This window comes from Eretmochelys imbricata, chromosome 1 (assembly GCF_965152235.1).
Source record: "Eretmochelys imbricata isolate rEreImb1 chromosome 1, rEreImb1.hap1, whole genome shotgun sequence".
NCBI classification, from domain to species: domain Eukaryota; kingdom Metazoa; phylum Chordata; order Testudines; family Cheloniidae; genus Eretmochelys; species Eretmochelys imbricata.
The window spans coordinates 296,422,451-296,445,082 of NC_135572.1; the positions used below are offsets into that span (position 1 = coordinate 296,422,451).

Consider the following 22,632-nt stretch of genomic DNA (forward strand, 5'->3'; position numbering starts at 1 on the left):
AAGGGATTAATTATAAGTATGTGGATTATTTTTTCTATATAGCACAAGGGACTCTTTTTAAAAAAAAGTTTCACACAACTCTATTCTAGTCCCTTTGACAGCAAAAGAATTTAACAATCAGATAATTTTTCAACTTTCTCAATAGTCATCTGCCTAAAATTACAAGCAAGTTGAGAAATTTGAATGGCTGACTCAGTCTGCTCTAGATGTAAAAAATTAACATCCAGACATTTTCCCAGAGCTTAGGGGACCGGGGGGGAGGGGGAGGGGAAAATAGAAACAGATGCTGCTTTAAGGACTCATGACTTCATAAGTTTTGACTTAAAATTTGTGAACATTTAATTTCCTATATATTTCCTAAGTTTCCATCTCAGATTTTATGTTTTCCTGATCTACTGATGCAATTTTAAAAGTCTAGTGAATCTTCAACCAAGGCCAAAACTTCAAAACAGTTGTGATCAAAATTACTCCCTTAAACAATACAAAATAGCTTAGGTGATATATTTATTATCTACAATAGTGCACCTTTCAGATAAGCCAGTTTAGTGACAAGTAAACAAGCTACAACTGAGCTGCCTGGGTGAAAAAAGGTTATGCCCACAATGAATCTTAAATACAAAGCAAAAGATTTCCAACAGCAGATCTTTTCTAGGAATTTTTCAGATATTCCCAATTATATCTCAGGGTGGAAAAAAAATCCTATAACCCGAACAACATAAAAGAAAGCTACCTGCAGAATATTGACATTTACCAACATCTATTGATTTAAACTGAATCCTGCCAAGCCTCTGCATACCCGAGACCCATAGAACTTCCCAGTATTAATGCCTGCTTCAAGTCTAAGACCTGTGTTTGAGTTGAAGCATCTCTAAAAAAAAAAAAATCAATCCAATCTTGATTTAAGTGTCCAGGGATGGAGAATTCACCACAACTCTTGGTAAATTGCTCCAATGATTAACCACCCTCATTGTTAAAAATATGCACCTTATTTCTAGTCTGAATTTGTCTAGCTTCACCTTCTAGTCATTGGTCATGTTATACCTCTATTGGCAAGATTGAAGAGCTTTTTAGTATCAAATTTCTGTTGCACATGTACGTACTTACAGACTGGGATCAAGTCACCCCTTAACCTTCTCTTTGATAAAATAAACAGATTAAGCATCAGCTTAAGCAGTGGCTTCTATCACTATAAGACATGTTTTCCAATCCTTTAACCTTCATGGGGAAGTTGCAAGCAGCAAACATTAAATAGGTACAGATAAAGAAACAGACTGAAATAGAGAAATCTCCCTTCTGAAGTAAATCCCTGAATGGCACAGGTTTGGGTATTTTGTTGTTGTGGTGGTGGTGGTGGTGTTTTCTTTGGTCCCTACATGCACTACTTTCCTTTCAAAGAAGGCCTCTGCAGAGGACAGAAAGTTCACCTTGTAATATTTAATAAATATGTTGATGGGCAACCATATTGCTGCCCTACAGACTTCCTCCATGTGCAGAAAAATCTTGTACTTTATCTTCCTAGAGATCTTGTAGAGCATGCTCTGCTTTCTTCAGGACTAGGTTGGGCTGATGCCTTGTATGCCTCCAGAATGCATAATTTAATCTATCTGCCAGGGATAATGGGAAGACTTTGGCCCTTTGAGTCAAAGAACACAAATAAGATGACAGATCAGCTTTGTCAATTCAGTGTGCTTGAGGTATATCTTTAGTGCTCTGCCTTGGTCCAGATTATCCCACAGCTTTTCAGTAGGGTGCTGTGGATTTGGACAGAATGATGAAAGCACTGTTCCTGATGAAGCATGGAAAGATCAATTCACTTTTGGTAAGAGGTCCTAGCACCCTTAGAACCATCTTGTCATTGAAAAACACCACGGATGCTGGATAGATAGAACTGCTGACTCCAAGACTCAGCTAGTAGACATGAGAGCGACCAAACAGCAGGTTTTGATAGACAGTTAGAATGATGTGAGTGTTGTCACTGCAGCAAAGGGTGGGAAGTTAGGGCTTTTAGCACAAGTGGCAGGCCCCACTTAGGAAAGGTTGTTCTGACTGCAAATCTAGCTGCTCTGACCACTCTAAGAAATCTTCAAACTTAAGGATTGTCAACTAAACAGACCAAGGACCCTGTGTGCAAAACACTTATGGTGGACACCTTATATATAGTGCTGGGCTGAAGTCCCTTTTCTATACTGTCCTGCAGAGCTGTGATATTTGTGTGAAGATTTCTCAGATGAGCAGTTCACTACAAAGGGATAGCAATGTTTCATGTGGAGTGGAGAGAAGGGAGCTCATTTAAAGAGAACGTGTCTTGGTCCAGCACTAATTATTTTCTTCTTACAGAAAAAGTACACAAAAAAATCTGTCTGAAAAATATTTTCTTCCTTTATTTTCTAGCCTTGCTAGAATGGCTTAGTGCTAATAACAGCTGGAAATATACTTGAGATCAAAACAATCAGACATAACTGCCATATAACAACCAAAAGTCTGTCAATAACAGATTTCTGGAGGAGTTTTCGGGACTCCTCCTTATATATCAAGTTGTCAGTACATACTAAATCTGTTTTATTCTTAATCAGACTATACATTTAGCAATACCTGAAATGCCTTTCCACCACTCCTGCTGTCTGTGAAATCTGAGGTGTGATAAGTAATGATACGAGTGGAGGAACAGAATTATTTGTAGTATTTAGTACTATACTTCCTACTGTACGTTTATCTGGAAGATTTAAGATCACATCTTACACAATGATGAAGGGCAAAAGGGTATACTTCACTGCAAAAGAAAAATATTTTAGGCTTTGAGATTTTGTGCTGGTCCTGTAGTAGTGTACTTCCCTGCAGGAGAGTGAGGGAAGGGAGGAAATGGTCTCTAAATCTGTGGCTTGATGGGCAAAAAGAATGTGTGGTTTTTTTCCAATAATGATCTCTCAGTTGAGTTAGCTGAGGACCATTTAAAAAGATCCATTAAGATGCAGCATAAAAAAAAAAAAGTTACAAACCTTCTGTAACTGTTGTTCTTCTAGATGGGTTGCACATGTCCATTCCAATGTAGGTGTGCATGCCCCGAGCACAGTTACTAGAATTTTTACTCCTAGTAGTATCCGTCGTGTTGGCTCCAGAGCCCTCTAGTACTGCACACTCATAGCGCCAGTATAAAGAGCCCTGCCGACCCTGCACCCCCCTCAGTTTCTTATTGTCTGACTCCAATAAGAGGGGACAGAGGGTGGGTCTGTGCAACACATCTAAAAGAACAACAGTTACAAAAAGGTTAGTAACAGTTTTTCTTCTTCGAGTGCTTGCGTATGTCCATTCCAATGTAGTCTACTCCCAAGCAGTTATATGGGAGGTGGGTTTGGAATTCAAGAAGAAGCTGACTGCAAGACTGTGTGGCTGAAATTGGCATCATTTCTGGCCTGCTATGTGATGGCATAGTGCATCGAGAATCTGTGCACCAAAGACCAGGTTACTGCCCTGTAAATGTACTGAATAAGGACTTGAGCTAGGAAGGTGGCCAAGGAGGCTTGCGATCTTGTGGAATGAGCAGTCAGGTTAGCTGGAGGCGGAACACCGGCCGGCTTGTAACATGCATGATGTAATCCAGGGTGAAATCCTCTGGGTGGAGATGGGAAGGAAATGGGTTGATCTGCAAAACAGATTGGTTCTTTGTATGCAGAATGCCAGGACGCATCTAACATCCACGGAGTGTAGGTGCTGTTCCTCTTTGTTCACTTGCAGCTGGTAGAAAGACTGCTTGACTGCACCGTATCCTTGAAGAAGATCATTTACGGGGGTTCCGATGTGAGGGCACAGATCTCCAAAACGCTTCTGGCCCAGGTGATGGCCACTAAGGCGGCCGCTTTCCAGGAGAGCTGCACTAATGAGCATATTGCCAGAAGCTCGAACAGCAGACCAGTAAGTTTTCACAAGATGAGATTTAAGTTCCAGAGAGGAATCGACTTGCTTACCTGGTGGTCTAATCTCTCCAGGCCTTTTAAGAAAACGGATAACCATCTTGTGCAAAAAGACAGACTGGTTGTCAACCCAGGGATGGAATGCTGAAATGGCTGCTAGGTGACTGAAGACACAATCAAACCCTGTTATTTCAGAAGCAAAAGATACTCCAATATGAATTGCAATGAGGATTGCCTGGGCAGAACTCCGCACTGGGAGGACAAGATGGAGAATCACTTCCATTTTGCAAGGTAAGTGGTTTTCTACTGCCTAGTAGGACTCTACAGACTTGCTCTGAGCAAACTTGCTCCTCAAGATTCAGCTATGGAGCTTACAGGCTGTCAAATGAAGAGAGCGGAGGTTCAGGTGGAGTACCAACTGTGATCGTGGGAGATCAGGTCCGAGTGTAGCGGCAGCAGGAGCAGTCTAAGAGGATGGACTGCCCTGAGCTCTCTGACATTGATATCAAGAGATAGATCTTATCTATGGTCCCCAGAGGAGCTGAGTCCTGAAGGACCCTAATTGGGCTCTCCAACCCAGCGCTGACACGTCAGAGACTAGAGACATCGATGGTTGAGGGCCGCAAAAAGGGCATTATCACACAGACCACACGGTGGTTCAGCCACCAAGTCAGTGAACTGGGGACTTGAGCAGGGATGGTGAACGCCAGTCCAGATGATGCCACAAAGGTAAACATACTGTGTCCAGCCAGGCTTGGAGAGGTCTGAGACGCAGTCTCACGTGTTAAACCGTGTAAGTGCATGACGCCATGTGACCCAGAAGACTCAGACATTTTCGAGCTGTTGTGATTGGATGAGTGTGAAGGGAATCTTATCAAGACTGAATTGCCCAAAATTGGTCTTCCAGAAGCCTGGATGGAGTCGAAATCCACACCTATGAACTCTGTCCTCTGCACTGAGATAAGGTTGGATTTCTGTGTGTTTATCAGTAGGCCTAGAGCCAAGAAGGTCAATTGGATGAGATGGATGTTGGATTCCACCTAAGCTCTGGACTGGCCTTTGACTAGCCAGTCGTTGAGGTACTGGAAGATATACACTCCCTGTTTCCTGAGAAAAGCTGAAACATTTGGTGAAAACCTGTGAGGTAGCCAACAGGCCAAATGGGAGCACTGCAAACTGGTAACGTACCTGGTTCACGACAAATCTTAGAAACCTTCTCTGGCCTTGGAAAATTGATATGTGGAAGTATGCATCCTTTAAATTGAGATCAGCATTCCAATCCTCCAGATCTAGGAGGGAATGATGGAAGCTAGGGAGACCATGTGCAACTTTAAGTTCTTGAGATAGTGGTTGAAACCACACAGATCTAGAATACATCTGAGAACATCCTTTGGTTTCGGGATTAGGAAGTAATGGGAATAGTGATGTGGAATCTCTTCTATGGCTCCCACCTGAAGGAGGGATTGGACCTCCTTTCATTTGCTCATGAAAAGGGTCTGGGGGGAAGAGGGTAAGGCGGGGTAGACAAAAACTGGAAGGTATATCCCACTTTTATTGAGCTAAGAACCCAACAGTCTGAAGTAATGCGGGTGCAGGCACTGAAGAAGTGGGACAGATGGTTTGAAAACTGAGTAAATGGATTTGATATTGAGGATTGAGATGTCGACCTCAAGCATCTAATCAAAATGAGTGTTTCGAGCTGAGAGTCTGGAGGCGATGTGCATCGGCCCTGCTGAGGCGGACGAAGGAGATCTATGCCTGTTTTCTGCCTCTGCTGGTCCTGGCTGGCTGGGCAAAGTAACAGACAATCTGCTGGGGCCTGTAATTCTTCCTGGATACTGCTGAAGTATATAGCCCCTGGGATTTCAAGGTCACAAAGTCCTTAAATCCATGGAGCCTAGCATTGGTTTGCTCCCAAAAGAGCATGGACCCTTCAAAAGGGAGATCTTGGAGGGTTTGTTGTACCTCTTGGGGAAAACCTGACAACGGCAACCATGCGCTTCTGTGCACGGTCACTGCTGTGGCCATAGGTCTGGCTGCAGAATCAGCTGCATCCAGAAGCTGCCTGTAAGGCGGTTCTTGCCACTGTTTTCCCCTCCTCGGTCAGGGAGAACTCGAACTTTTAACGCGAACCATTAATCACTCACACTGAATTTCTTGAAGTTAATAATAGAGGGATAGTTAAAAACTATCAAAACAAATGACACCACATATTTATTTAGCCAACACCCAAGTACTACATCTTAAAGGTGCTGAGTACATAACAAAAACTGATTAGCAAAGCATTCTAATTCATGTATCTAATGATCTGGGCAATCAGAGAATAAGATGAGAGAAACAAAAAGAAAAAGGCTAAGTCAGGGTAAAAAAGTTGATTAACAAGAGGTGATTCAGGATTATTACTGAAGTATACAAAAACATTAATATTCTCCTAACAGTTTTACCAAAGAAGTTTTCACAAATGACCTTCCAAATTAGAAATGCAAAATAATAGGCAAATGATCATTCTAGTATGAAATAAACATTGAGAGAAAAACCTGTGACAGTATGCAGCAGTACAGAAATGTGGAAAAATCATTTGCTTTTGTTATCTCTAAATTATTTCAACAGGTAACTTTGTACAAGGAGTCAGACATAGAGGACTTTGGATTCAGTGTCTCAGATGGTTTGTTGGAAAAAGGCGTATATGTTAAAAACATTAGACCAGCTGGACCTGGGGATCTAGGTGGTTTGAAGCCATATGACAGACTTTTACAGGTAACACTATCCATACTTTGTACACAGTTTACTTTGTAAAAGGTGTATGTGGTAAGTGTAGTATGGGATTTATATATAAAATGTACATGTGATAGTATAATAGAGTATAATGTTTTATTGTCACTAGTTTGGAATGACCATATTACCCGTATTCTGTTTATACCACGCTCTAGAAAATAAGTGCAACTTTTTAGAGTTTTAAATATGTTTACTGGTACAATATCATGTCTCTCAGTTATCCCGCATCATAGTAGTTAACGGAAATCAGACAGACATCCAGGTGAGAAAAGTTCGTACCAATACATTTTAAACTCTAAAAATATCTAAGCTAGCGTTTCTATAAAGCCAGATACTTCAAAACACCAAGGTGGTGTACAAATTACTCCTGAGAGCATTCTGCGCACCATATTTTAAAATTCTGCAAATTTTATTTGTCAAATAAATGGAGGCACCAGCATGGCATTGGGGAGCAGAGGCCACTGGCTGCACAGAGATGGGAGATGACTGTGCAGTTCCCCCCCACCCCCGGGACACAGACTCAGCAGTGAGGTGAACCATGTTTTTGTATACTTCAATAATAGCCCTGAATCACCTCTTGTTAATCAACCCTGACACAGCGCAATGACAAGGCCGCCCCAGAAACACCACAAGGCCCTGCCCCTCTGTGTCAGGTGCGCCAGGTGTGGGCAGGAAGATCCGAGTGTGGAGGGGCTTAGTGTGGGCAGGGGGGTCCAGGTGTGGGCAGCTCAGTGGGGGATCTGGGGGGTGGAGGGGATCTGGATGCACAGGGACTTGTTGGGGGGTTCTGGATGCAATGATAATGGGACTCTGCATGGTGGGGGATCCAGGTGAATGTGGTTGGGGCTCAGCTGGAAGTGGGGGGGGATTGGGGTGTGGTGGGCCAGGTGCAGCTGGTTAGGGCTCGGTGATTCATCGGGGTAGTCCAGGGGAAGAGGGGCTCATTGGGAGGGTTCTGAATGTGGGCGGGGGGGTGAGGTTTGGCAGGAGGGGTTCTGTATGCCCAGGGGTTGGGCAGATGGGGGAGCAGCTCCCTGTACAGGGATCCCTCCCCCTGCAGTTGAGGAGTGATGGGTGCAGGAAGCTCTTCAAACTCTTCCCCCCAACACACACACACCTGGGGGAGAAATCTGGGGATGGGTCTGATCTGGCCCCAGCTGCTATGCAGGGGAAGAGGAAGTCCCATCCTCCCCAGCCCAACTGGGACTAGCACAGGGGTGAACAAGCTTTTTGGCCTGAGGGCCACATTGGGGTTGCAAGACTATATGGAGGGCTGGGTAGGGAAGGCTGTGCCCCCCAAACAGCCTGGCCCCCACCACCTAACCGCCCCCCCCCCCACCCCCTTTCCATGCCAGAGCCAGCTGCCCTGCCTGGCCAGAGCAGTGGGCCAGAGCGCTGGCAGCACTGCACCCTCAGACTGCGGGGGAGGGGCTAGCCTCCCCCACCGGAGCTCAGCGGCTGGGCAGGACAGTCCCGTGGGCTGTAGTTTCATAGGATATCAGGGTTGGAAGGGACCTCAGGAGGTCATCTAGTCCAACCCCCTGCTCAAAAGCAGGACCAATCCCCAATTAAATCATCCCAGCCAGGGCTTTGTCAAGCCTGACCTTAAAAACTTCTAAGGAAGGAGATTCCACCCCCTCCTTAGGCAACGCATTCCAGTGTTTCACCACCCTCCTAGTGAAAAAGTTTTTCCTAATATCCAACCTAAGCCTCCCCCACTGCAACTTGAGACCATTACTCCTTGTCCTGTCCTCTTCCACCACTGAGAATAGTCTAGAACCATCCTCTCTGGAACCACCTCTCAGGTAGTTGAAAGCAGCTATCAAATCCCCCCTCATTCTTCTCTTCCGCAGACTAAACAATCCCAGTTCCCTCAGCCTCTCCTCGTAAGTCATGTGTTCCAGACCCCTAATCATTTTTGTTGCCCTTCGCTGGACTCTTTCCAATTTTTCCACATCCTTCTTGTAGTGTGGGGCCCAAAACTGGACACAGTACTCCAGATGAGGCCTCACCAATGTCGCATAGAGGGGGACAATCACGTCCCTCGATCTGCTCACCTCTGGACAAGCAGCTGACCGTCACAGGTTAGGAGCCATCTGATGGGCCTTCCCCAATCCCACCCCTACCCCACAGTGGTTTACCTCTCTGCTGGCTGCCCTGGGCACCTGAAACATACTGCTGGGGTGGGTCACATGACCACTTTGGTGGCTTCCCTTTGCTTCCCCATCAAAGTCATTTTTCTCCAGGGAAGCAAAGAAATCTGAAGGGGACATAAATTCTGCACATGCACAGTGGTACGGAATTCCCCCAGGGAGTAACAAATGCTCACTACTGAGCAGAAATTTACAACTTTCCTGTGGTATGTTCCTCCTCAGTTTGTGGTGCTCACTGTTCTTGAGATATTGCTGTATGTCGTCTAGGAACGAGTAGTCAGTCACTGACCTGATCAGTGCAGTCCCTGCTCTCACCAGATATCAACTGCCACATAAGCAGAACTTACTACAAACATTTCTTTTGAAACTAGAGTCTAAAATGGGTTGGAAATTTTTTTTTAAACTTCTCTCTGACCACTTTCAATATAAATATTTTATGTATTCAACAAACACAATTCTGGGAAAACCTGCTTAAGAGGACTGAAATGTTATAACTGTTACATTTATATTAGTGAACTTAGTGCAAGTGAAAAATAAGTCATGTTTATTCAATATTTACCATATTGCAGTTAATGCTAGGACATGATTATCAATTAGAAAAAAAGTTTTCTGTTCTCCTTAAACCATACTGTGTTTTGTGTACTTTATGTAGAGGGCCACTAACATATTCCAGTCATATTTTAGATAACATCTGTGTTTCTTAGATACTTGTGTTATGTTGCTTTCTTTTCTACATCTAAAACAGTAATAAAATTAAACCAACACTTTAAATCTTTCAGGTAAATCATGTTCGTACCAGAGATTTTGACTGCTGTCTAGTTGTGCCTCTTATAGCAGAATCTGGCAATAAACTGGAACTGGTTATTAGCAGAAACCCACTGGCCTCTCAGAAGATGACCTCAGATCAACAAACTTTAGCAGGTGGGGAATGGAATGACCAAAATAATGCCTTCCTTCAACAAACCGGACATACTGCTAGTGTGGAGACACGAGAACCTACAAACACAATATAGCAACAAGTTATTTTAGTGGGACACTCAGAAAAGAAAGACAATATATGGTGCTAAATCCCCTTTTCAGATTTCTGAGACACTTGAGGCACAGATGTCATGTGGCATTAAAAAGCACAGAGGGTCTAACTATCCCTCTCAAGGCTTGTGTTACTTCATGGATTACTTTAAAAACTGAGTTTGGTTTTTAATGTGATGGCCACTGAGTAGTGCCATTCCCAACTAAGCCTGATGTCAGAGAAGTCATCATGATATTGAGTAAAGAAAATGGCTAATGGCCTTACTTTTTTTTTTTTTTTCCTGAAGTAGCAGGAAGGGAGACCTTTAAAAGAGACTGAATTGCTCCTTCCTGTCTTAACTGCATCATTAGTTTTTGAGCAGAAAAGCTAGGATTAGTCTTTTTCCACAGGTGTCTGGATTTTGGTTTTTTTAATAAAGCTAGCTGGCTACTGAGTGAGGGGATCATGAGATAGGGGTATGCTGCCCCAATACGGTTAGAGTCATGTGTTGTGAACCATTGTTCTACTGGTTGTGCTGCAGCACGAGAGGTACAGCCATCACACTAAGTGCTGTTCAAGTGTTTTAGCAAAGATGCACGTAGGAAGCTGCAGGGTGGCATGGTAAAGTTTACTGCCCAACTGCGCTACAATTTTATTAGAAGTTACGTTATTCCCTATGCAATGGAAGTACTAGACAGGATGTGTCTTGGAACTGTAAGATTCATTTCAAGCAGAGATGTTTTAGGTAGTGGGAAACTTCTGATGAAGGATTACTGAATAAAAATTAAACGAGTTATTTAAATCAAATTAAAGGGTTTTTTTTAAAAAAAGTCAAGTGGAAATGTTTATATTATATTAACTACTAGTAGCAATGGAGGACTGATGTAAAATCCATTTAAATGAGAATGATTCATACAAGGACATACAAATCTAAATCTTTACTTACTAATAAAACAGTTTCTTGAGGGTTACTAATAGATTTATGAAGTCTATTAAAAAAAGACTTTTTCATATTTACCCTTACAAGTTTTTAGAAATTGGAATTGTAAATACATTTTACAAATATATGACAAATTCTTTCCTGCCCACCCCCCTTGAAGCAATAAAATACTGCCAGTTGCTTTTAATGTTCACCAGCAGCTGCTTTGATTTGTTCCAGTATTCAAGTTGTCATTGGTAATTATTGTTATTTGGTGAATATAAAGATACTGAATTTGTATATTAATTGTAGAGTCTTCATATCTATCTTACAACCAGATTTGTTTTGGGTCAATATAAATTGTTTAGGAAGACTATCCCCCCCATGCTGTTTTCCTTTATATGAACAAGCTTACCTGCCGTGCACACACAAGCGTAATGTTTCATTCATGTTTCAGCACTGCCAGAAGATCAGTCAATATGAAATTTAACCCCAAATCATGTAAAAACAAAGTTCATGAGTCACTTAAATATGTATTTTTATTTGTAACAAATAAAGTATTAAACTGTAAAGTATTTTTGTACAAATTTAATACTTTAATAGCATGATATTTATCGTCTATGTATGGATTTTGGGAACTCAAACTTGCAAATATTTGTATGGAAAAAACTGTATAAAATGGAATAAACAGTGATTTGAAGACAATATTCTTAACAACGAGATGGTATTTGTATGTATTAGACAACAGGAAAAAATAGCATATTTACAAACTATTGCAGAGATAATCACATTTCAGGATCTTTTTTCAGTTTTTTGAAAGTATTTCTACCACAAGTGTATCTAGGACAAGAAATGCAAGCCTCTTTAGCTAAATATTGGGATTTTAAATAATCTATGATGAAATATGCAAAGTATTATTCCAGAACGTAGGAGTCCCAATCATGAACCAGGACCCCACTGTGCTAGGCAAATATAAGCCATCCAAATATCAGTATATATTAATTGTGCAAATTTAAAACTTGACTATCAAGCGAAGTAATTATCCAGGATAGTAAAAGGAATTCACATTTCGCACTTGACCACACTTTAAAAGCCCTATTTTTCATTACAATCTGTTCAGAGCAAGATCTGACTCAACTTCATGATCCTGTATGGTGGCAACATGCTAGTTAGTACCTATTTGTCACACCCAAACTTCCATGAAGTTATGTAGAGGACATGGTTACAGAAGAAAAATACACATAAGTAATACCATGCATTTTGACTAAAGACTTAACATGGGTATGAACTGACTGCCACTATCAAACCATAATACTTTGTGTTGCATCAACAATTTATATAGGCTTAAATACTATGGGCCAAGAAATTCCCTTCTTCTGAAGAACAGATCTTTAGGACCTCAAAGCGTCTATTAAAAGACATTTGTTCAGCTACAATAAAAAAAATATACAGACATCTTAGCATTCAAGAAAAAGTTGGCCATATCTTATGCTAAACACAAATTAAATTCTGAATATAAAAAGTCCATATTAAAAACGATGCTCCTAAAAAAACTTGCACAGTATTTTAAAAATTAAGACCGATCCTCCAGAATTTCTCTGTTCCAATATCTTATTGGGAGTTGTATAACATATTTAAGTGTCATATTAATTAATGTACTTGATTGTTAAGGTCCAAAAAGCTGCTTGGGAGTTGGGCTCCTCAAAGTCAGATTCTGAAGTCTGGTTGATCCAAGGGGCGAGTCTTCTACATTTACCTGTCAAACAAACAGGGAGAGAGTGATGAGGCCTGCAAATAGCACTTAAAATATAGTAAAATGTTACTATGCAACAAGGATCATTTTCATAAAAAGATTTTCATTGATGACAGAGGTGTTTTTTGAAAATAATTTCTAAACTAATACACAAGTGGCAAACCCCAGGAGAGACTTTAGTAGAATTTAATGTGTATAAAAGAAATGGCACAGTTTATATTAATAATGTAGTTTTTGCACAGCAGGTCAGCCCCTACAATTTTTGTTGTTGTTTATAGCCATCAATTTTGAGCAAGTCAAAGAGCCAGTGCGATCAACAACAATTTATCAAATATTACTTCTAAGATCATAACTAGTTCAAACAGTAACCATTAATTACTCTGACAAGCTTCATCCTCTCATTCATTCCATATGAGAGACCTGAGGAAACTTTCCCAACAAAAGAGTAATTAAACTGATATGTTCCCCCCAAAAGTTTTGGTTTTGATGAAACTGCATTTTCGGCCAAAATGTTTAGTTGAAGAATTCTCAACCAGCTCTATGCAAAAGTTTTATTTTAAATGCTCTTTAAAGGGTTTCTTACCATGGTAAGTTTTGAAGGACTTTCAAAACGATCTGTAAAACTGCCTTGTCTTTTACATCGAGTTGATTTAACTGGAGTCTCACTACCTGCACTGGCCAGTTCAGCAGTACTCCACTGTCCATTATTAGTTTGTACGTCATTCAGAGCTACAGACTCTTCTGCTTTAATGAAGTCATCTTCAACAGGTACAGAAGAGAGGGGAATATCCTCAGCTACTGAAATAGGACCAGGTTGAACATCATGCCCTTGACTTTGCCAACAACCCTTTAGGTGAGATGACATTTGTTCTGGAAAGTCGCTCGTTTCTGCAAAGGTCTCTCTTAAACGTTGTTGTAAGCGAGTTTTTCTGGGAAAGCTCTTTGTAGAAACTGCTTTCCTGAGTTGAGTCGGTTCAGCCACAATATAGACCCGGCAGCGTCCTCTTGTCACAGCTGTGTATACATGCTGCCAGTGCTGTGGGCCTGCATTCCCGACTACGTAGACAATTGTTTTTTCCTCTGAACCCTGAAACACACACACAGAGATTTTTAAGAACTCTTAACAAATTAAAAGTATTTAAAATAACAAGAAACAAGGGCTTACTAGAGAAGTACCATCAGTTAACTATGGAAGTATGGGCATGAAGTTACTTACATAGGTGCATACTAGTGTGTAGACAAAGTTGGACTAGAAGGCAGGATTCTGAACAAGTCTGTAAATGAAGGAGATTCTTCTTTGCCTAAATTCTCAAAGTTTTAGTTTCTCATAGGAATGGCAGTGGCCTCTCAAGTTTGTTTCAATTTCCATGTCCACAACAACAAAACAAGTCAACTACATTCACACATCCCACTTGCCTGCAGAAAATGGAGTAACTAATGCTTCACAATACTGGATGTCTATGATGGAATTTGATTTAGACTAGTCAACTTATGTAACATTTTTATTTTTTTAAGTATTACTGGATAGTAAGTTAATTTCCATTGGATCAATCAGTGCCTTCATTCAGACTTACTGTAAAGCTACTCAGCTAATCCCAGTGGGAGGGTAAACCAAAAGAGCCAGTGTCACACCACTTCCTTCCCTTACACCCCAAAGTTGTTCCTATGTTATCTTTAAGGACTTTATGTCTTAAGGGTGCTCCTGAAACCAAATCTTCCCGTGAAATTACAGAGCAACACTGCAGTCAGACTTTTTACTGGTTGACATAACTGTGCTGAATTACAGTTCTTACCTGAAATGTGTGAATAGTTCTGGCCCATGCATGCCTTATTTGACACTCTCTCCTCAGTGCCTCATACACCACAGTGAATTTGGAGCCATACGTGCTGCTGATGGTCAATAAACGACACCTATTGACTTCTACATCCTATAGAACCAGCATGTGAGGAGACTTCATGACTAGGTTGTAGTAGAAATCAGATCAACATGTAAACAGTTTAAAAGGCTGTAGCTATGGAATCATTAACTGACCCAGTTCTTTCAACAACAACTGCACAACAGGCTTAATTCAAAGAAAGCATATGTGATGATAGAAGTCTCAGTTGACTCCTCCCCTATTTCAAAACAAACACCCTGTAAGGAAAATAACTTGCTGTCCTTTATTCAAGTTTGTCTCCACTCCTGCTTCTTAGCTACTAGTCCCCAGAAGATCTGGTTTCTGACTGCTGTCCCTACCTGCAGGGGCCTCATTGGTGGGGGACCAATTGCCCCTTCCCAAATTTCTCATATCCCCTTTCCAGCCAGTATTGCAGTATCTACCCCAGGCCCGCAGGGGCCACTGTGGGGCAGGCTGGGCAGGGCCAGGCCAAGGTTCCTAATTCTCATGTTGGCAGCACCAGCTATATAGGAAGCCACAACAGCATCTGGAGCTGAGTGCAGAATGAGCTAAGCCCCTAGCCATTGGTGAGGACTACCCCATGCCCATATTCCTGAGGACAGAACCAGCCTACCATCTCCTCATCCTCTTCTGGGATGGGACCACCCTCTGACCCCCTCACAAGCAACAGTGGCCTCAGCAGGAAAGTGAAAATGGGGATGCTGATGCAACTTTGTCCCTCCCCGCCCCTGAATTGTTGTGAAATGACTCCCTGGCCTACCTGGTCCCACTACCCGGCAGCCATAAACCCTCCTTCCTCAGCATTTCCCTCAAACCCAAGAGGGAGAAGCCAGTTCTCAGGTTTTTAACCAAGTGTTTGTCCTAAAGATAATACCATATTTACTGCAATTAAAAAAAAAAAAAAAACAACCCAGACACTCACATTTGAAAGAAACTCATAACAGCAAGGGGTTCATAGCACTGGACAAGTCAGGCCAGGTGCTGAAGAAGTTTCCCCACAACATTCTGCCAAAATCTCTGCTATTGCAATTCTAGTTCTTTTTTGTGACAAGAATGCTGAATCACATGAGCATGTTGTGATGTCAAATGTATACTGTGGGCTAAAGGAACTGTGCCTCAATGAAGACTGTAGCCAGATATTTTGTGTAAATCCTAACAATAAATTATTAATCTTTCAAAAGAATACATACATCTGTTATGAAAAATATTTCTCCATTGCACAGTCGTCTGTCATCCTCAGCACTGCCCCCAAGATCACAAGGTAGCTTTTGTCCACTCAGGAAGGCTTTTCTTCCACAGCACCCTCTGCATTCACATTGATTAGGATTCTGAGAGTCACTTTCCCTTGTGCAAGCTGTGCTATTTTTTGGAAGAAGGTCCTTGAGATAGGCATTTCTCGTGGAACAAATTTTGTCATCACATTGGAACACCATTCGATTTTTATGGTTTCTGAATCAGGAGAGGCAGGAAAAAAAATGAAACAAAACAAATATTTATTTGCAATTCACTCAACGTACTTGTGTGGCTCATATGACCAATTCAGATATGCACACTAAGCTTTCATTTAAAAATAAAATTGCTAGCCTTCGTAATTGTGAAGATAATCTTCTAAATATAAACATAGATGGGCTTCCTGACTCTATGAAAGGACCATCTGAAGTGATGGCTCCAAGAGGTAAGAACTCTCCTATCTCACTGAAGGGTTAATGCTGAAGTCATGACTATTTTGCAACTCATCATTTTAGCAACTTGCATAGAGAAGGGAGTGGAAGGGACTTGCCTTTGGGAGAGAAATGCACAGAGAAGAAAGGCAAGTAATGGGAGAAGATAGTTGGTTTGGGAGGCAGAGGGACAATGAGCAGGAACAGGAATCATCCTGAAGGTGAGCAAATTTTCCCATTGGGTGATAAGCAGGGACAATAAGATACTGGACGAACAATACTTAGAAATTTGGTTACTACACAGAGATCATAATCTACCCAAGCAATTTATTCAGTCCTCTCTCTCACTTATGCCAACAGGAGATAAAACTATATACTACCCTTCAATCTGTAGTCTAAATTTATACCCTGGTGGACCTTGCTTCAGCACTCTCATCACTGTTAGCACCAATTAGGTTTCCTCAAGGAGGGCCTCATTGGTCACAGGTGTGCCTGGTAACTGGGGTTAAAAGAGCACAAGAAAAAGGTTCTGGAAGAGGAAAGGAGAGAGAGAGGTGGCTAGGGGAGCCTTCTAGGGGAGTTCTCTGAGTAGAGGCACTTCAATCCAACCCTTGTCAGGAGAGAGGCCAGAAAGCTGGAAAACAGTGCAAAGGTGTCAATGCACTGATCTGTATTGGTGGAAGGACAGACACTGTAAATAAAGTATATGCCAACGTTATCAATAAGAAGGTCTCAGAGTGGTCTGCGTTTGTGGAAGAGGCAGGAGTATGACAGGCATGTCCTGTCACAGCACCAAAAAATAGCTGTAACTCAATTTTTTTTTAAATAATTGTTTGCTGGTCAACTTTAATGCTCAGCAACAGCTCACAAAAAACTTGACTTTAGGACATTAACACCTCTTTTAACGAGAGAGAGGATCACTAGCCAAGACCCAAGGGTTTTCAATCAAACTTCCAGAAATGTCACGGAACCTTTCTGCTGGCTGTTCAGGTGGCAATTAGAGGACATGCCAAACAACACATTGTACAAAAAACAATTTTTCAAGTTTAAAATATTTTCATTTAGTGTATTTAGAATGTTAGCCCCTTGCATGAAACAATTTTAAAACATAAAATAAGATGAAGGGAGAAAAGGCAAATGTATACACACTATAAACCTTTAGACTCAAAACATTGTCTTACCTGGTTAAATGTTTTGAATAGTGCTGACAACAGAGTTCATTTATTAGATCACAGTCTTGCCTACAAACATGAAAGAGGCACAATGTTACCAACAGAAGGCATGTACAAAAAATAAATGTCCATTATCTAGAAACAAGTGTGTTCAAACTGAAAGAGGACACGTATTTAGCAATGACAATCTTCTACTGACCATTACAAAAAGCATTTGAATTCAGAGGTAGTTCAGAAGATGCTGCTGCAAAAAGAACAGTTTTGTTTTATTTTAATTCCAGAAGTAGTAAGGCAAGCAGCTTGCAAAAAGTATACCTAGGTAAACTGGGTTTGCTTCCAAGACAGCACAGCAAAACAAGAATTAGTATATTCAAGTATTAGTGCTTGTCTGTCCATAGACTCTTTGGAACTAAAAGGAGTCCAGCATTTTCATGTTTCTTTTCTGGAAACTTGGAGGTCTTAAGAACTCTTAAAATCTTGTCATTGCAGATTATGTTCCCACAAGATTTGCTAAATAGTACATTTAAATGGAGCTTAATCAATAACAGTGTGGTAGAATTTAGAGGACTCAGGTCTGATGATAAATATTCTGAAAGATCCTCTTCAAAGCTGACCAGAGAAATTAAAAACAAACAACTTCAGAGCCACTTCATGTTCACAATATAAATAAAATATAGGTAAAATATCCAGAAATCACTACTAATGTTTTAGAATTTGGGGTTTTTACAACTCCAAATTCTGCCCCTTCCCCAAGAAAAGCATCAGAAGAAGATCAATTTTCTTTACAATTTAATGCTGCAGGCTTGGTTCCTATTGGATATTAGATCAACAATTTCTCTTATTACATGGTTTACATTAGAGGATCGCAAAGCATTTTACAAATAATCAATTTAGCTTCAAAGCACTCCTGTGAGAGTCAGGCAGATATTATCCCATTTTTGGAGATTAAATAACTAGCACAATGTCACACAAAAAATCTGAGGCAAAGTCAGAAATAGAGCCTCTCAACTATTGATTTTGTGTCTCATTTGCACTAGGCAAAAAGTTTTGGAGGTTGGAGGGGGCTTTTAAATTACCAGCCACATAGATACTAACGCAGTCTGGAAATAAGTAAAAATGCAATTGCAATCTGAAGAAATGTGCACAGGCAATGAACTAATCTTAGGAGCAACAGACCTGGCTGAAAAGACAAATAAGGCCGTGACCCCTTGCAACAGCATTCCCACTGTAGATTACCTTGTGTGGTACAATGAATACTCCAGTAATTATTTGGAAAATTAAAATTTCAAAATGACAAATATTTTGTAATGTAATATGGACAATTGAAAAACTGAGATATGGGTGCGTAAGAGACAATTAAGCTTGTAGAGAATTATTATTTGCTTGGCACTAGAACAGCTTAACAACGTTAACACGAGACTAGATTGTGAAGAAAAATAGATCATAAGGAATTTAGAAGACCAAGAATCATCTTAATTAGCTTATAAAGCTGGTCAAAGGTACAAGCTGGGAGTCAGAAACTGAATAAGGAACGCTATTCCAATTCAAGTCTGAAAGACAGCTTGTTATCACTCGATTGGTACTACTGGCATGTGAAATGTTGATGTCCTCAAAGCACCCTGAGCAGAGAGCTACTTGTCCCCAGGATGAACATGAACATCCATGTGGATAGTTTCTGGCAAAGTACATAGTGCAAAAGGAACCACATAAATTAGCAGTAGAAAACTAAGCTATCAACATTCCATATTAAAAAAATAAATCTAAGCCAGAGAGAGAAGATAACTGGCCTATTTTCGCCAGTACCACCTCCAGTCTCTTTTACTCTGTTTTTAGAACAAAGATGCTAGCAAGAGTTCTTTCAAAGTCTGCATACATGCTTTGATACCTTCTGAAAGCAATGAACTGTGATTGTTTGGCATCTTGTAGTCCAGGTCCTTTTTCAAGTAAAGTTTTTATGGCAGTTTGCAAATCTGATAATGGACAAAGAAAATTAAGTGTGTAGAACAATAAATAATTTAAGAGAAAAAAATACAATTCAATATGAAAACAGAATTTGCTTATATAACCTGCTTCAATTCCCCAGTGTGCTAAATTTTGGTTACCTGAAATAGGAAGCTTCATTTAAACAAAAATAAATAAATAAAATAACAATTGTGGCAAGCAATGCAGATGTCCCATATCTCAAATCTGGGGGACGATGGTGCTGAAAAAGACATGGGAAAAACCTCTTGCTCCCCTAGGCTACATGGCTTTTTACAATATATTCCCCCCATTAAAAGAAAAAAAAAACCTCTGGAGTTATCCTTTGACTGGACAGTTTATCGGGGATTTAAGTATTACATTTTGGAAAAAAAAAAAAAAAGCCCTAAAACTAGACGTTTTAACTTTGTAACATAGCCCATATGAAAATAAATGTAAGTGTTCTGTCCACTGAATAAGTTTCTTAAGAAACTGGAACACATTAATACCGTGACAATTACTTTCCTTTCCCCATATTATATTTGGGGGTGGGGTTAGGATGTCTTTAAAAAGAAACCCAAAACAAACCACAAGTGTTATCACTACAGTTGTATTTTGCTATATGTAAAATATTTCAAAGGTTAACAAACAAAAGACCCTAAAAATAAAAAAACGAACGCTGTTGACAAACAGGATGGAAGCAAAATCTAGAGTTGATGGCCTTGCCACCAGCTCCCCAAAAAAACTAACCCATGGTGCTGTCAGATCAAGCACCTATCCTCTAGAAATCCAGCCTCATTTAAAGTTCTCTCAAATTGGCTCCTGATAATAGTGATAAACTTTTGAAAACAGTGGTCTTAAGCTATACAGCCTTCTGCACCATTCCCATCACAACTACCTGGTGCCATGGTACCCCTTACAGTAATATGATATAAATAACTATTTATCCATTTAATTGGGGTTTTTTAAACTGCTGTACATGCATTTAATTCCTGAAGGGTAAGCTCGTAAGTCAGAAGATAAATAACTGAAAATCTAATTTCATATAATTTAGATTAATTCAAATTTACTGAAATGGTTCATTCCTGTAATATAGTACATAAAACTGATTTTATGTCAGTTAAATATGTTACACTTTGCAAAAGGAGAAAATGAGAGTTTTTGCAATATTAACAAATTGTTAACTGAGTATACAAACATACAGTGAGCACCATGTCCAGAAGGCAAAACAACATAAATAAATTTCTTCTCGGGGCTTGGCATTGTCAACGTTTCACTCCAATCACAGACTTTGATCACTGAGTCAAACTCTGGGAATTTTCGCTGAGAGATTCTTAACCACAAAAGAAAAAGACAAAAATAGTTTAATACTAAAGCATTCTAGCTGTGCATCTCCACCTTTTGCATCACAGTTAAGTTTACTTATACAATTTTATGGATATCTCCTTTAACCTCTATAAAATATAGACAAATGGTAATCCATTTTTTTTTTGTCAAGATTAAAATTTCTTGGTCAAGGTATAGTCAAGGTCCAGACTCCAGAGAAAAATAATCTAAAAACAACAATTATAACAATAAGTAAATAAAAAGATTTTGTGGTCCATTCAAAAGCGTCCAGCTGTCTGGATTTGGCCTGAGGTCCACCTATTGACTACCCCAATATAGACAATGAAAAAGCTTTTGATCATAACTAAAAATCACAGTAAAGTATTAGTATTTCTTTAATTTCTAAATCCTGCAATGCTGCAATTGTTATTTAGTAACCAGATAGTGTCCTGGTGGGGGAATTCAGAATACTACAGAAGAAAACACTCTAATTGGCAGCGTAAATTTTGTGAATAACTGGCTACAGCACTTGATTCTCTATAAGGGCCCCGTCCTGAAAGTTTCAGAGTGCCCTGAACTGTTAAAGTCAAAGAGTGAAGAGGACACTCAACCCCTTGCATGACAGGGCCCCAAGACCTCAATTTTTCAAACACTTAGGCATGTTCTTTATTTTAAGAACATGAGTAGTCACACTGAAATCAACAGGATTACTTGTTTGCTGAAAGTTACGCACAAGCTTAAAGTATTCATGTGTTCAGAGCCTAAGTCAATAAAATGAATGACAATATTAAATGTTCGCAAAAAGGAGTACTTGTGGCACCTTAGAGACTAACCAATTTATCTGAGCACAAGCTTTCGTGAGCTACAGCTTACTTCATTGGATGCATACTGTGGAAAGTACAGAAGATCTTTTTATACACACAAAGCATGAAAAAATGGGTGTTTACCACTAAAAAAGGTTCTCTCTCCCCCCACCCCACTCTCCTGCAGGTAATAGCTTATCTAAAGTGATCACTCTCCTTACAGTGCGTATGATAATCAAGTTGGGCCATTTCCTTGGATACAATTAACTTAGGCTTGAATAGAGACTGGGAGTGGCTAAGTCATTATGCAAGGTAACCTATTTCCCCTTGTTTTTTCCTACCCCCCCGCCCCCGCCAGACGTTCTTGTTAAACCCTAGATTTGTGCTGGAAATGGCCCACCTTGATTATCATACACATTGTAAGGAGAGTGATCACTTTAGATAAGCTATTACCAGCAGGAGAGTGGGGTAGGGGGAGAGAAAACCTTTTGTAGTGGTAAACACCCATTTTTCATGCTTTGTGTGTATAAAAAGATCTTCTGTACTTTCCACAGTATGCATCCGATGAAGTGAGCTGTAGCTCACGAAAGCTTATGCTCAAATAAATTGGTTAGTGTCTAAGGTGCCACAAGTACTCCTTTTTTTTTTTTGCGAATACAGACTAACACAGCTGTTACTCTGAAACCTGTCAATATTAAATGTTGAGTCTTAAGGGAAAAAATTAAAGAAAAAACTTATACTTAAGCAGAAAGATATGGTTACATGGGTCTAATAACCTAAATATTAGTTGTATTTTAGTCAATTCTTAGAAGTTGCCATTTGTTGCATTTATCATTTGGATGGATTGATTTAATATTTAAAAAAAATGTTGTAAATCAGTAAGCAGGAAATCTGCATTTAAATAATCGATTTTAATCTTGTTTTATATTTGAACTTTTTAATTACTTTCCTAAAGAAGAGGTCATTCTCATTGCTTGGTATAACAAATAAAACACTGATTTGCAACTCCAGTAGACCCTCAGAGTTATGAGCATCAGAGTTACAAACTGACCAGGCAACTACATACCTCATTTGGAACCGGAAGTACACAATCAGGTAGCAGCAGACAAGACCCAAAAAAAGCAAATACAGTGTAGTACTGTGTTACATGTAAAAAATAAAAAGGGGGGGGGGGAAGGCAGCATTTTTCTTTTGCATAGTAAAGTTTCAAAGCTGTATTAGTGAATGCTCAGTTGTAAACGTTTGAAAGAACCACCATCATGTCATATTCAGAGTTACAAACAACCTCCATTCCTG

The 22,632-nt window shown here is 40.1% G+C and overlaps 2 protein-coding genes across 4 annotated transcripts in view; one reads left to right on the plus strand and one right to left on the minus strand.

The window, feature by feature from the left end:
- GRIP1 (glutamate receptor interacting protein 1) overlaps positions 1-9,849 on the plus strand; it is a 361,453-nt gene extending 351,604 nt beyond the window's left edge. For all 3 annotated transcript variants that reach the window (XM_077807749.1, XM_077807750.1, XM_077807751.1), the window contains 2 exons: positions 6,519-6,665; positions 9,616-9,849. In XM_077807749.1, coding sequence (XP_077663875.1) covers positions 6,519-6,665; positions 9,616-9,849 — 381 coding nt within the window. The remainder of the gene's footprint in view (positions 1-6,518; positions 6,666-9,615) is intronic.
- A 1,436-nt stretch (positions 9,850-11,285) lies between these two features.
- HELB (DNA helicase B) overlaps positions 11,286-22,632 on the minus strand; it is a 38,046-nt gene continuing 26,699 nt past the window's right edge. The window contains exons 7-13 of the mRNA XM_077833307.1: positions 20,410-20,540; positions 19,134-19,218; positions 17,258-17,317; positions 15,606-15,864; positions 14,311-14,445; positions 13,101-13,604; positions 11,286-12,520 (exon numbers count right to left, since the gene is read on the minus strand). Coding sequence (XP_077689433.1) covers positions 12,431-12,520; positions 13,101-13,604; positions 14,311-14,445; positions 15,606-15,864; positions 17,258-17,317; positions 19,134-19,218; positions 20,410-20,540 — 1,264 coding nt within the window. The 3' untranslated portion in view covers positions 11,286-12,430. The remainder of the gene's footprint in view (positions 12,521-13,100; positions 13,605-14,310; positions 14,446-15,605; positions 15,865-17,257; positions 17,318-19,133; positions 19,219-20,409; positions 20,541-22,632) is intronic.